At 42.6% G+C, this 14,114-nt stretch overlaps 1 protein-coding gene across 4 annotated transcripts in view; it reads right to left on the bottom strand.

Annotated features, from left to right (window-relative positions):
- Window positions 1-13,332, bottom strand: part of SPIRE1 (spire type actin nucleation factor 1) — a 135,230-nt gene extending 121,898 nt beyond the window's left edge. Inside the window, exon 1 of one of the 4 annotated variants that reach the window (XM_071737104.1) lies at window positions 12,499-13,332. In XM_071737104.1, coding sequence (XP_071593205.1) covers window positions 12,499-12,820 — 322 coding nt within the window. In that variant the 5' untranslated portion in view covers window positions 12,821-13,332. The remainder of the gene's footprint in view (window positions 1-12,498) is intronic. The other 3 variants (XM_071737106.1, XM_071737105.1, XM_071737107.1) reach the window with 3 other exon arrangements.
- Window positions 13,333-14,114: the final 782 nt, after the last annotated feature.

Here is a 14,114-nt window from a genome sequence, read left to right as displayed (position 1 = left end):
TAAATTAAGCAGCAGCAAATAATTATTTCAAGAGAAAAAACAACATTACTTCATAAACCAGGGAAAAGGCTCTGTTTCATCTCATGCTTCTGGGATATCAAAGAGTTCAACAACAATATGAAATTCAAAAAAATTAAAGTTGAAATATTACTGTAATATTTCTGCAAGTTACTTTTGTCAATATTTTCCATTCAGAAACATCTCTTTGGAATTTATACAATACAGAAATTAAGTTTCTGAATTATTTCATTTGAATTTTCTGCAAGACAAAACACTTGCTTGACAGCTTCCAAAAAACAAGACTGCAATTTCACAACATACTTGGAAGGTGCAATTTCACTAAAAGCAGCAAGTTTATAATTTCATATTAATAATACATATTAAAATAGGGTGAAGTAATTCTGACAGGATGATTTTCTGTGGAAAAACAATAGTCCAGGAAACCAAGTATACCACAGAAATACACTCATTTCAAAATGGAACTATACCAAACCTTCCTTTCAAAACACACATTGTATTTTACACTTTTTGGCCACACTGCACCCACACTGCTAGTTTAAAACTTGCAACTTTGGGGCCTGAGGGCACTCATCCTAGGAAATACGAGACACAAATCTGAGTCTCCACATACTCAAAAACTAGAACTTTGCTTGACTGCACATAAAATGAGAGCACATGCTACAGGTGATGGTTGCTGGACACCAACTCAGTATGGATGAAGGATTTCGGGGCCCCTCAGTTTAGGAAGGATATCGAGGTCCTGGAGCAGGTCCAAAGGAGGGCAACCAGGCTGGTGAAGGGACTCGAGCACAGGCCCTATGAGGAGAGGCTGAGGGAGCTGGGGCTGTTCAGCCTGGAGAAGAGGAGGCTCAGAGGAGACATCATCACTCTCTACAACTCCCTGAAAGGAGGGTGTAGCCAGGGGGGGGTTGGTCTCTTTTCCCAGGCAACTCTCAGCAAGACAAGAGGGCACGGTCTCAAGTTGTGCTGGGGGAGGTTTAGGTTGGACATTAGAAAGAATTTCTTTACTGAGAGGGTGATCAGACATTGGAATGGGCTGCCCCGGGAAGTGGTGGATTCTCCATCCCTGGAGATATTTAAAAAGAGACTGGATGTGGCACTCAGTGCCATGGGCTGGTAACTGCAGCGGTAGTGGATCAAGGGTTGGACTTGATGATCTCTGAGGTCCCTTCCAACTCAGCCAACTCTATGATTCTATGATTTACTGCAATAGTTAGGAAAAGGCTGCAATTTGTAGCCATCACTGGAAGGACTGTTTGATCAGATTGCCTGGTGAGCCCAAGGAAGCTTAACCCACTGGTTAGCATAGTGCTTGCACAGAATGATCATCCTGACTTCCTATGTTAAGTCTGAACAGCTTGCAAAACTGTCAGCACTAGCAAAGAGACACCTGAGCAGAAAAAAAATTAAAATTTCATATTGAAATTGCCACCTTCCCTTTGAAACTTAAATTCAAATACATCTTGAATGAATAGGGAACATCCACCTAACAGAGTGAAAGTTGTTCCCCCTCATTTTGAACTTTTGCCAATGGAAGCTGAATACTTAGCACTGGTGTCTGACTTCAAAATGAAGAATGGAAGAGTGACTTTAAAAGGCAGTTTTTGCATCATGCATTATCTTTTCAAAAGGACTGGTGATTCTGGTTCATTCACTTCAAGAGCCACAGAAGAGATTCTTTTGTGTTTAAAATAGTAACAGTCAAGTGATTGTTACAAATTATGGGGGGGGAAAAATTTAGTGAGAACTTTTTTTTGTTAATGATTATTATCAGACTTATAAATATTAAGAGGCTATTTCTGTGGAATTCAAATGACAGAAAGCCAAAACAATGTGTCTCCATACTGCAAGATGATAAAAGAATAATTCACAAAAATGTAGTCAAGATGGGGTAAAAAAAAAAAAAAAAAAAAAAAAAAAAAAAAAGGTTGTTTTGGGGTTTTTTTTGTAATTACTACGTCAGAAAAAAAAGTAATTATTTTAAACCTCTAACAATTCAGTGGCAAGCAGAAGGCCACCAGCAGTTGCAGTCAATGATGAAAATACCCTGAGCTGTATCTCCTGTGGTCTAACAGATCAAGGGTCAAACTGACTGCTGCTCTCAGCATCAGAGACACCAAGTACAAATTGCTACACCTCATAGCAATGAGAGACTGTGAAGATTTTTAACAGAAGGCCTAAGGAAGTCCCAAAATCCTAAAACACACAAACAAATAAATCAACCCAGAGCAAAACAGGTAAGGTAAAATTAGATTTCTGAAATAAACATGAAAAGGTTTCTCTCACCACCCCTTTGACAGACCTTCTTTGATAAACTCCCATAGCAGCTGTTTTTCAAGGAAAAGCACTCAAACTCTGGAGGCTTTCCTTATTTTACATATGGTACTATCTAAATTTACCACTGCAAATAAGAATTCTTAATAATAATAATAATAATATTGTTTAAAAAACATAGGAAACACTTTAGACTGGATTATTTATTCCCATTTAAACCAGCATTTTTAAAAATAATACTACTGTCATTATTCCATGTGCTGGGAAAGGAAGGGGCAATAAGAAGTAATTTAAGTCTCCCACCTACTCAAATGCACTGCAGACAGTATGCAGACAAGTACAAACTGCTAACTGACTTCCAACAATTTTAATATATACTGCACTATGGTAATTATTAACCATTCCATTCCATATGCCTCTGTACCCTGAGTGCAGCTTTATTCTTAGCAAATTTTTCTGAGCTTTCTGCAGTGACACCCAGGCCCTCTCTGTCAGCAATTTCCTACATTTCTGAAGAGACCAGCATTAACATTATTGATTCAAGAAACACGCACTTGAATTTATCAAGACTTTTGTATTTGCTTTTGTATGGCCCGTGCAATACAATTTACTTACACAGACTTTACTGATACTGCCTGGGAGTAGAAATTTCTCCTCTCTCCAGCTGGCATGACGGAAAATGCAGAACCTCTTAGAGGTAGCCTAAGGGTCATATTTCCTTAATTTGCAGCAGGAGAAAATAAAAAATCCCTATAAGAAGTCACAGAACAATCTCTGTTTGCAAGCAGTATTAGGTGCTTATCTGGTAAATAGATGAAGACTTTAAAAATAATTTCTGTTGTTGCTTCTTAACATTAAGACTTCCTCAGACTTCACAGCCTTTCTACTGCACTGCATCTACTTACTACACTGCATCTATGCAGCGTTTTCACCACTCCTGCCAAAAAAGGTTCAACAGTACTTTCTATAACAGCTTTCAAAAACAAATGCATTCATTACTAGTAAATGGCATAACTACACAGTAAACCTTAACTTCCATTTATAAACAAGCTACAGTTTAGAACATTACTTTTCACTCATAGATTATTGAAATGCAAAAAGTGAACACCTTTTTCCTACTAGAAAGGAGACTTAAATTGGAGGTTTCCTATATCTCTGAAAACAGTCATATTTGCCACAAAAAAAAGAACAAGCAAACAAAACAATAACAACCCTTCACATTGATTTTTCATTCTTCAAAATTTCTATTTTAACTTTTTTTTTTTCAAACCCTCAAGCAGAATCACACCAAACTTTCATCAAGCATTAGGGCACACTGTCTCATCCTTCAAGGCAGGAGCTTAAGGCTGCTATATAAACTGAAAAAAAAAAAAATTATCTTCACAAAATCTCTCAATGAGTTAAAAAAATGCTATACTCAATTTATCTATAGCCTATGCTTCACTGAAACACAATCTCTCTGCCTCCCAAGGTTTAACAGGTCATGGTTAGAAAGGGCTAGACGTAAAAACAACAGCAAGTAGCACGTATTTCCTCCAACAGTAAGAAGCACACATTTAAGACTGAATTGTATAAGCAAAAGAGATAATTCAGCACATTTAAAAAGACTGACATACACTACTTGTAAGGAAGCATACAGGATGTAAAAAATGTTTGCATTCTGCTATCTGAAAAGAAACTAAGCTATGGAGCTGGCGTTAGTGACACCACAATCACACTGATCCAGCTCTAAGCAGTTGCTCCAGGATCCCTGCAGCTCAGTCTCAGAGCATCTTCCTGGCCTTCCTCGGGCATCTCGGATTCCTCAGATCAAAAGCATTTGCTTCAAGACAGCTTCTTGCTGAACTGAATGATCAGCTGCGATTTTCAAGAAACACCATAGCTAAGGTAAGCACTGGCACGAGACCTGAAACTTGTTTTGTGTTAAAGATTAATACTCTAGTTAAATGCCAAGCCCACTGCTGCAGGTTTTGGGTAAAATCAAGCAGCTACTTCCCCAGCAGCAGTACTTAAGTTTCCTTTAGGAAAGACAGCCTATACATACTGGAGGACAGCAGAAGAAAAGAACAATCCAAAGAGCTAATCAAAGGCAAAGGAGAAAGGAAGAACACAAGAGTCACTAACTTAAGTCCCACAGATTGATTGGTCTTTAGGCTCTCAAAAGTAACAGTAAGTTGAATTTGCATTTGCTTTCTGGCTTTTAAGTCTCCAAGAGGCACTGTAGCTACAACAGTAGGCTCTTCCTTGTCCTTAAGGGAAGGAAGAACTCCAAAAACAAACAAACAAACAAAAAGTTCAGGCTCTCATTTAATCAGCTGATTGCAGGAACTAGAGCATTAGTTACAAAATCTGACAAGACTGTCAATATAAGAGTCAAGATTAGTACCAATAAAAGGAAAGGGGAAGAATGAACACAGCAAAGGCAACCAAGCAACATAAGCAAGAGAGACTACTATACAAAGAACAGGATTCATTATTAAATGAGAGAAAAATAGTGCAGAAGGAGTTAAGCCAAACTTCTGGCAGAGGATGGTTATTACAAGATAAACAGAAGCCAGAGAAATCTTGCCTGATAAAAAGAAACAGAACAAAGAGAAAACAGGAAGGACAAATATAAAAGAAGAACAGCCTAACAGTGAGAGACATCAGGCTGCAGGGGAGATCAAAAAAAGTGAGAACACAAGGAAGTGGAAGGAAGCAGACTAGATCAGGAAGTAATCAGAGACCCCTCAGCAGTGAGTACAGAGACCCATGTCTTTAAGTGAAACACTTAGACTTTGATGATCAACATATCCTTCCCTTAAATGGTATAATTAGAAGACAACAAGAAATGGGGTCAGTTTTTACAGCTCGTGGCTTTTTAGATCTGCCTCATGATTTCTGTATCAGCCTATGGCTGATGATTTAGAAATGGTATGCTTCATTTTTCTGCTTGGGAGTAGAAAAAGGAAAGGTATATGTAAAAAAATACATGGAAAATTCTTAGAAAGGTTACTAAACTGAAGGAAGCCAGGACCTTCCTTCTCTATGTCAATCTTTTTTCATGTCTTCATCTTTCTCCATGCAACCCAGATTCACTCAAGTTACTCTTCCCCTCTGTACATTGTGCAAAACAACGGTAATGGCTAAGTTCTTTGGTGTTAATACACATTAAATTTTGTAACAAAAATTATTTAAAAATAATATCAATTCCAAATTAAAAAGTCTATCCCCATGCTACCATCTAAGATGTAATTAAATAGTGACTCATCTTGTCCCATTTTTAGTTAGCACAAAGAAAACAGCTGTGGTCACCATCCAACACTTTCTATGTTCCACTGCTCACCCTCTCTAGCAAACCTCTAAATTTATGTAGGGCTCATAAATTTTTGTTATTCTTCGATAAATACTGTGGTAGATGCATATCTCTAAGTGTATCTGTTTGTTGCTGCCAACCTCTTCTGTAGATGCTTAGATACTAGGCTCATTTTCCTCTGGCCTGTTCAGGTATCAACCCTTCCCAAAAAGTGTGAATATGCAGAGTTTACGTCTCACTTTTAAAATTTTTTTAAAGGTCTGTAACTCAAATCATATTCTAATTTTTCCTGGGGCTAACCACATATTTGCTCACTCTGAAAGTATGTGCACTTGTGGCAGAATTCTGACTCTGTTGTAGTACCTGCCATCACATTTGATGGACCCAGAACTTCAAGCAGGTTACAACTTTTTATAAACTGATAACACAGCACTACTGCATCTGCCAAGAACTTTTACCAGCTGTTAACAAACTCTCTCAAGTAAATGAAAAAGTAGCTTTCTTAATTCTTCCCTTAGCCATGTCTTTGCAGTCTCATATTTACACTGTCTGACTCACCTCCTTTTTTTCCTCTTGAAGTGCAGAGTAATAAAATTCAGTAACATGCTCATAGTTGCATGTGTCATGCAAGCTAACTTAAGGTTTTATCAGGAATAGAACAATATTTGTTTTGTCCTCTTACTGGATCTAATGCTGTAGTATGATAAATTCAGAAACAGAGTAAACACTCTCCAGTTTCCTTTTAACAGTCACTGTGAAAAAACTTCCCCACTTTTATACAGACAAGTTCACTGTCAACCTGGATGCAGGATGTTATGTACCTTTAATCCTCTTCTCACCTGCAACATGCCTACTCTACACTTGGCAAAAACAGTCACGGCTCAGGTCAGACTCACTCACCACACTGCTGCTGCAAAGGTCACTCTCACTGCCTGTTGCTCTGATCAGATCTTGCTCTCTCAGTTGTCCTGTTAAAGGCACGTTCACTCTCACCATCACATCAGACACAACTACCATCTTCATTTTCAAAGCCCTTCTCATGCTACCCCAGTCCTACCCATCACCTCTCACTAGGTACTGTGGGGTAAACTGTCTCCTCCAGCCAGCCCCTGAAGATACCCAATACCTTGAAGATACTCCAATACCCATTACTTTTTTTTTTTAGAAAAAAAAGTACCTTTGTTCTTTTTCTCCAGTGGTGCCCCATAAGAAGATTATATTAATTGTCTGCAGCATCCTAGAAGATGTCTCCTTTTTCACTCTCCTCTTCTTAACAATGACAACTACAATTCTCCTTTTCTTTCTACATCATCATTTTTACTGCACAAGTGAAGAAAACCTCCATTAAATTACAAATGTGTTGTCTTTTACTTTTTAGTTGTTATGAACACCAGGAGCCCACAATTCCTCAAAGTTCTTTGCTCTGAAGTTCTCTTTGGCGCAAATGCCAATCTCAGACAACACAACATTATTCTTTATTCCTCCACTCTCTACTTACCATTTTCAACATTTCTGTATACAAATACAGGTAACCAAGGTCATCTATCATTGTTGTCAACTTCTTTCCATTTCTTTTGTGCAAGCATTTGAAATATGCATTTTTCTATGATTGTCTTTTTATTTTTAGCCAAAGATGTTATTTTGTTGTGTTGGGATGTTTTTGTCCTCCTCCAACAGAGCCCCCAGCCATCTGCCTATATCCACAGACAGCCCATATGACCCCCAGCACAGAGGATGCATCAGCATAAGCCATGACTGGAAGCCTTCCAGTTCATCCTTAGGTACTGGGAACCACACCGATGGCACTGAGCCTACCATAAATAAGGCCTAAGTTTTCTCTCTTCCACAGATCAGCACAGCAAGTAAACAGAGATGAACTATCAACCCACCACAGCTCCTCTCTTCTGTCTAATGCCATTTTCTTCCTACCATGACTGCCAACACTAACATCTCTATCTGTATCTTTAAACTCTCACAAGAAAAGGCGAGGCTAAACACATTAAACCTTACTACTTTTAAAAACAGATCTTTCTGAATACCCTTGAACAAAATCTCAGTTCAGAGCATAATTAAGTCTTCATCCTAGTGTACTATATATTTTAGCAGTACTCTCAGCAACACCCGTTTTGAAATTTAAGTAGCACGCAAGGTTACTCCCATCCACTATCTATCAACAGGGTCAACAAAATTAGAAGTAAAATGTCGGTACACTCATTTTCCTCTAAAAATCCCGTGTATTTTTCTTTGGTGCTCCACAAGAGACTGACAGATGAGAATGCCTTGATGCACACAAGCTAAATTTGCATTTATTTGTCCTGCATTTCTCCATGCTACATAGGCACACAAGGCTGTAAGAAGGACACAAGGGTTATTAAAACTGCCAAGACAACGTAAACTATTCCTCTTCAGCGTGCTTCACTCTGAGCACTCTGAGACCTGTGAAAGCCACCGTGCAGTCAATTTCTCCGTGATCTTTTTGATTCAAAGCCAGAATATTCCATGCTTTATGCCCTCCCACTGAATGCCTGGCAGATTTCCAAGAGAAAAATGTGCATAGTACTTGCTTGTGACAAAACCAACAGTAATTTCCCTCTGTGACTTCTCCTCTAGGGCTGGAGGACAAGGCAAAAGAAGGGCCACTGACACTATTTGCAGAGGCAAACTCTCGGGAGGGAGAGGGAAGGTTGAGGAGCACCTCATGATTGCCAGCCCTCAAGAGCTGAATGGCTGGAAATCAGCACAGTTTGTTTTTCCAAATACCCAATTTTGCCTCCTTCCGGGAACCTCGTGGCTGTTCCTCTCCAGAAGCTCAGTGCAATGCCCAAAATCAGTGGCTGCCTTTGTTAAGACAGGGATCTGGCACTAACAAAACACGTGGGGAAAACCCTCAGTTTTTCCAAGCCCACTTATCCCCAAAACCGTTCTGTGGGAAGGAGGCAGTGCAGTCAGCATACTGAGAAGCAAGAGCCCTTTATCTGCCTCACAGCAACAAAACAACCCTGACAAAACAGCCTCCTGTGCCCTGTGGCATTCTGCTGTCTCTAAATGCTGGGCACGAGGTCGATTTGCAGCTCTCATGTTGGCTTTCTACTCCTGTACTTACCACCTTGTTATTGCTTCGAGTTTGTAAGAACACTTACGAGTACTGTTCCTCAAGAAGCTTGGAGGAGTCAAACCACATATTTAAAGCAAATGTTTTAGCTCGTTCATAAGTTATTTTTTATTGCATCTGGCACTTTACTAGATGCCACTGTGAGCTCATCTCATATAAACTGCAAATAACGAAGAGTCAGCTAAAGCACCCATTAGGTAAAATACATTCTACACTGTATCTCCAATTTCATCGTGGGTATTTCTAAGCAACCCACATTTCTGTGGTCTTTCGATGTCAGACAGTTACAGTGATTCATCCAAAGATGACCACAGTGTGCTCTTCATTTTTTGTACATTCATGTTTATTTCTTACTCACTGAAGCTCCAGCAAAACTAAAGGGTTTGCAACACACCATGAGAGCATTGCCTCATGAGTGTCCCTAAAGCAAACTCCGTGACACTGCTGCTTTTGCTCCTGCCTCAGCCCGAGCTCCACTGACAGGCATGACTGATCACATCGTTTTTCACAATCCTGAACAAAGCCCGAATGTTCGCTACCCAAAGACACCATTCTTTGGGGACTTCTTTATTTCCCCACACAGGATTCTGTTGTTTACAAAAATAGAAACTAACAGCCAATACTTGCTCTTGTGGATTATCCAAACCTATGCACCAACCTACAGCTATACACTTTTTATGTATTGCTAGGATGTAATTAGTTTTACAGCTTGGAGCATTAACCCACAAATCCCTATTGCTCTAGCAAACCTCCTGACACAAGTATTTAAACCCAAGTTGTCCCAAATACAAAGGCAGGAAAACAATTAGCAGGAATTCTTCCTGTTCCTACTCTTGTGAGAGATTCAGGTAATATCAATGATTATGTGAAAATGAACAACTGAGTGACATTTTCAGTCCTAATCTTTTCACTTCTATTAACTAAAACCTTATTGATTTTTTTTTTAAACAAGATAACCAAGTATTAATAGACTACACAGATAAAACTGGAAAGATCTCAGAATCAATCTCTGGTTTTGCTTAAGGACAGGGACTGAACTCCAAGGTTGTTTTTCTACCGTATTATCAGTGAAACTCATCTTTGTTTCCTATCTCAAGGACATTTTATTCAATTTCTAGGTATTTTCACTTGGAATTTCAAGTAGTGTGCATCAACAGGAAAACTGCTTCAAAAGAAACTACTTTGGAGAAGTACCATCAATTTCTACATAATCAGTACTCCATTTAAGAAAACTTTAATTTGTATTTCAAGAGTAAAACATGACCAGAGAGCTTCAGGACTTATGCCATGATGTACTGTCCCTCAAGTCATAGCACCAGGGCTATGGTTGTTTTTCAGCTCTCATTGCTACTAAGCAGAATACGTGAGCCTAAGAATAACACCTCTTCAAGAGGCTCAAGCTGAAATTGGCTCAGAACATTCATTAATCATCTAAGGACACTACAATGAACAATAAGCAAAAGAACTGGGACAGTTCAGAAGATACTAAAGAGAAATGAGCCTGCTGTCAACACTTCAGTGTTCAGCATAGTAAATTACCAACATTCACTGTGTCGCACACATAATTTTTGGTAAAAACCTGCTACAGATTTCACAAACCAAAGAATAAAAGACGACTGACTAGGACCATCTTTGCTTGCCTTCACATTTACTCTCTAAAACACACAAAATCCTTTTTGAAAGCTTGAAGGCTGAGCAATGGCCTGTATTGCAGAAGTGCATTCAAAGTTAGGGAGATGAGGAAGCCCAGGGGCAGTAAGAGGACCCAAGGAAGAATACTGCCTCCTAGCAAATACAGGTCCATACCAGCCTGCAGCTAATAGAAAAGTGGGATCAGCAAGTGTGGCTCAGGCAGAAATGAAAAGAAAAAAAGTGTGGACCTGGCAGAAATCTCCCCTCCTCCCTTTTTCTATTAATATACACCGGAGGGAGTGCTCTCCCTAGGTTATTCTCCCTCCAATAGCTTTCCTGGGAGGTCTTAGCAGACTGGTTATCTTCTTATATATACGTGTGTGTGTGTGTATACATATCTACACACACACACACACTCAGGCTCCCCAGTTTTCAGGAAGCAAGCACACATGGTATTAAGCAATACACAACACAACACATACAGCACTAAGCAAAATAAATAAGCAAATAAGTAAACGGGCAAGAGGAAAAATGTAGGGCAGAAGGATAAAAAAGGTCTCATCTATCCAAAGATTTAAATGTGGTATCAACACACACAGGTTAGCACGTGCTAACTAAAACACTTTAAAAGATTAATGCAGATGCAGCTTCAGCATAAACTAAACATGCTGGATGTCAGTGAAGGGCCTGAACTTCATATCCAGATAAATCCAACGTTCCTATGGGCCCCTTCCTATGGGTCATTACAGATACTGTAAGAGAAAATAGAATAAGCCCACCAACAGCAAGGAACAAGCAACAAAAGAAACACACAGTAAATCAACACATTTCCTACAGTAGGAAAGAGAAAGGAAGAAGTCTAATATAATCCCAAAACACTGCAAGGAGAAGCAGCACACAATATGCAATACAGAACTCTTCCATGCTCCTGTGACATGGAGATGCTTTGGTCAGGGAAGTATTTACCTGGGACCTATGGGTGTTGGTCTGTCATTTTATTAACATTACAATGACCTATTTTTAAAAATAATTAAAAAAGCACATTAGATCACATTTAAATGGAAGCCATTATTATAGTCATTCTAATTGTGGAACAAAATTATGTCCCTTCTTCCACTGAAGAGTATATTATACTTGCATTTACCACTAGCTCCAAACTGGATTACTGCAAATCTCTGCCTGAAGACTTCTCAGACAGGTACTCTATTAAAATGCTTCATTAAACTGTAGCACCAACTATAATATCCCTGTTCTGAATGCCAAGAGCTCAATTAATCTCATTTTGTGAATTTACCATAGCCTTCTGCTTCACATAACTCTGAAATGCAAAAACCTTTGTCTTCCTGAAAAATTCAGTGATGCTGAGCATGGACTAGTTTGATGATGGGGAATATCATCATCTGTGTGATAACTGATGGTGACCCTCTGCTCCCTAGCTATAGTTTCTTCTACAGTTCTTCTGAAAGCAAGCTCTACTTGCAAGCAAAAATACTCCTTTCCACAATCTTCATAAGCAGAAGCTTTGAAATGCATGACATGCACCCTTCTTTTCATTTCCAATGCAAAATACATTTTCTTGGGTATTAAAAAAAATAATGGTACGTGCTAAGCCACTGGAAGGTGTACAGAGCTTTATTTTTTTACTTAGTGTCATCACATCTCTCAGTTGATCTAATAGGTGCTTTTTGATACCAAACTATTTCTAAAAGGCACTGTTGGATGAGCAATACGGTCCAAGGAACTCCAAAAGCAGGCGCTATCGGTGCGGATGACCCAGTATTACGCACCAGAAGACGACACAATTATAAAACACTAAACCCGCATTCGCCTCCCCTGCACCCGCACGCCGGCAATTAAATTCAAGGCGAGAGTTTCTACCTTTCCACGCACGAAACCGAGATAGTGCAGGGACACATACACATACACACACATCTACACACACCCACCCAACCCGCTCCCGGCCCGGCGGAGGAACCCAGCGCTCCCTCACCGCAACCCGCGGCGGGAAGGAGACCGTCTCCGCCCGGCAGCCACAGCCCTCGGACAAAGGCAGAGGCAGACGGGCGGCCGCCCGCAGCCGACACGGGACTGCCGCCCTTGCTGGGCATTACCCGGGGGGCTGAGGGGGGTCAGCGGCGATGCCGGCGGCGGGGCCCGGCCTTACCTGCGGCGGGTGAGGGCGGCCGGTGGGGCTCGCCCTGCTCCAGGGTGACGGTGCCGTCCCGCCAGACGCGGAGATGGGCGGCCGCCCCCAGCCTGGCGGCGGGGGTCTCGCCGCGGCGGGCGCGGGCCCGTAGCGATCCGCAGCACTGGTAGCATACGGCCCACGCCTGCTCCTCGTTGATGGGCTGGTTGTAGAGCCTGAGGATCTCCTCCAGCGACAGCGCCTCGGGCTGCCCACCGCTCCCGCCGCCGTCCTCCTCCTCCTCGGCGGAGCGGGAGGCGCCGGGCTGAGGCTCCGCGCCGCGCTCCCCCGGCAGCGCCATGCCCTGCCTCCGCCGCGGTGCTCTTCGCCTCACTGACCGGCCCCGCTATTGCTACTTGCGCTGCTGCTTCTGCTTTTGCTGCCGCCCGCTCCCGCCGTGCTCATCCTCTCCGGCCCCGCTAGTGCCACCAGGCCGCCGGACAGCCCGGTCCGCGCAGTAGGCAAGCAACGCCTGGCAAGCAGGAGGAGCGGCGCCCGAGCCTCCCGCCGCTGCCGCCGCCGCAGGGGCAGACAGCTCATAGCAACGCAATGGCGTCCCCGCCCGCCCCCGCCGCCAACGGCCACCGCCCGGCGCTGCAGCGCCCCCTGCCGCCCGCAGGCACGGCTCGGACCGACGGTAATGGCGGGCGGCGGCGGCGCTGCTGTGCGGGGCCGGGAAGGGCGGGATTTGCTCCGGGGGGTGCCACGGAGACCGCCGTGTCCATCGGCAGCGCTTAAATCTCCTTGTGAGACGCCAGGCTTCCGCCTCTGCCTTAGACACGGGTAACGATGTGGTGTTCGCACTGCTTGACCCTCGAGGCGCTGGTTGCGCGGTGAGTGCCGGTTAAAACCACCCTCCCCCCCAGAAACAACCGATGCCGGTCGGAAAGCGGGGTGACAGCCTCCCGCCCCGTCAGGGGTTAAACAACAACACTAACGCACAGCTCCATCATGGGTGCTGCGGGTTTCAGTGGAAACCGTCAGACAGTCCCTGCCCCGGCACCGGGAGGGCAGCTGAGAAACCCACCGCCTGCACCGGCTCGCCGGGTCGCAAAGCCTCCTCCGGCAAAGCTCCGACCCCCGGCAAAGCAGCTGGGCAGGGCGCGGAGAGCTGAGGGCAGAGAAAGGCGGTTCACAGAGTGTGCGGGGGAAAGGGCCGGAACGCGGCGAATCGTCTTCCACACGTTTGGGAACTGATGTTGAACGGCCCCTTGCCAGCCCCTGCCTACCCTGAACCCATACACTTCACACAGAAGAAACCGGCTTCCTCTTGCAGAGACTACGTCACTTAAAACTCACATGTAAAAAAGAAAACAAACAACAAAACACTTTTATGTTTGTTGGTGTTGTTTTTTTCTGGCATGCTACAATTTTACCTTGCCTGCGTAAAAGCAAATTAACATTTTTCCCTTAGCACCCACTTTATACAAAAGACTGATGTGTACTTTTAGTCCTGGGTGCTTTTTTTCCTTTTGCAGTGACTTAGACGTGCGTAACATGCGCTGCTACAAAAAATATCCAACTAGGATTTAAATAAAGCCATTAACGTGACCAACCTCCACCATATGATATGATCCAGCCTTTCACATTACACT

Source organism: Heliangelus exortis, chromosome 2 (assembly GCF_036169615.1).
Source record: "Heliangelus exortis chromosome 2, bHelExo1.hap1, whole genome shotgun sequence".
Taxonomy (NCBI): domain Eukaryota; kingdom Metazoa; phylum Chordata; class Aves; order Apodiformes; family Trochilidae; genus Heliangelus; species Heliangelus exortis.
The sequence above is the reverse complement of the archived record's forward strand: the minus strand, read 5'-3'. Positions and strand labels throughout refer to the sequence as shown.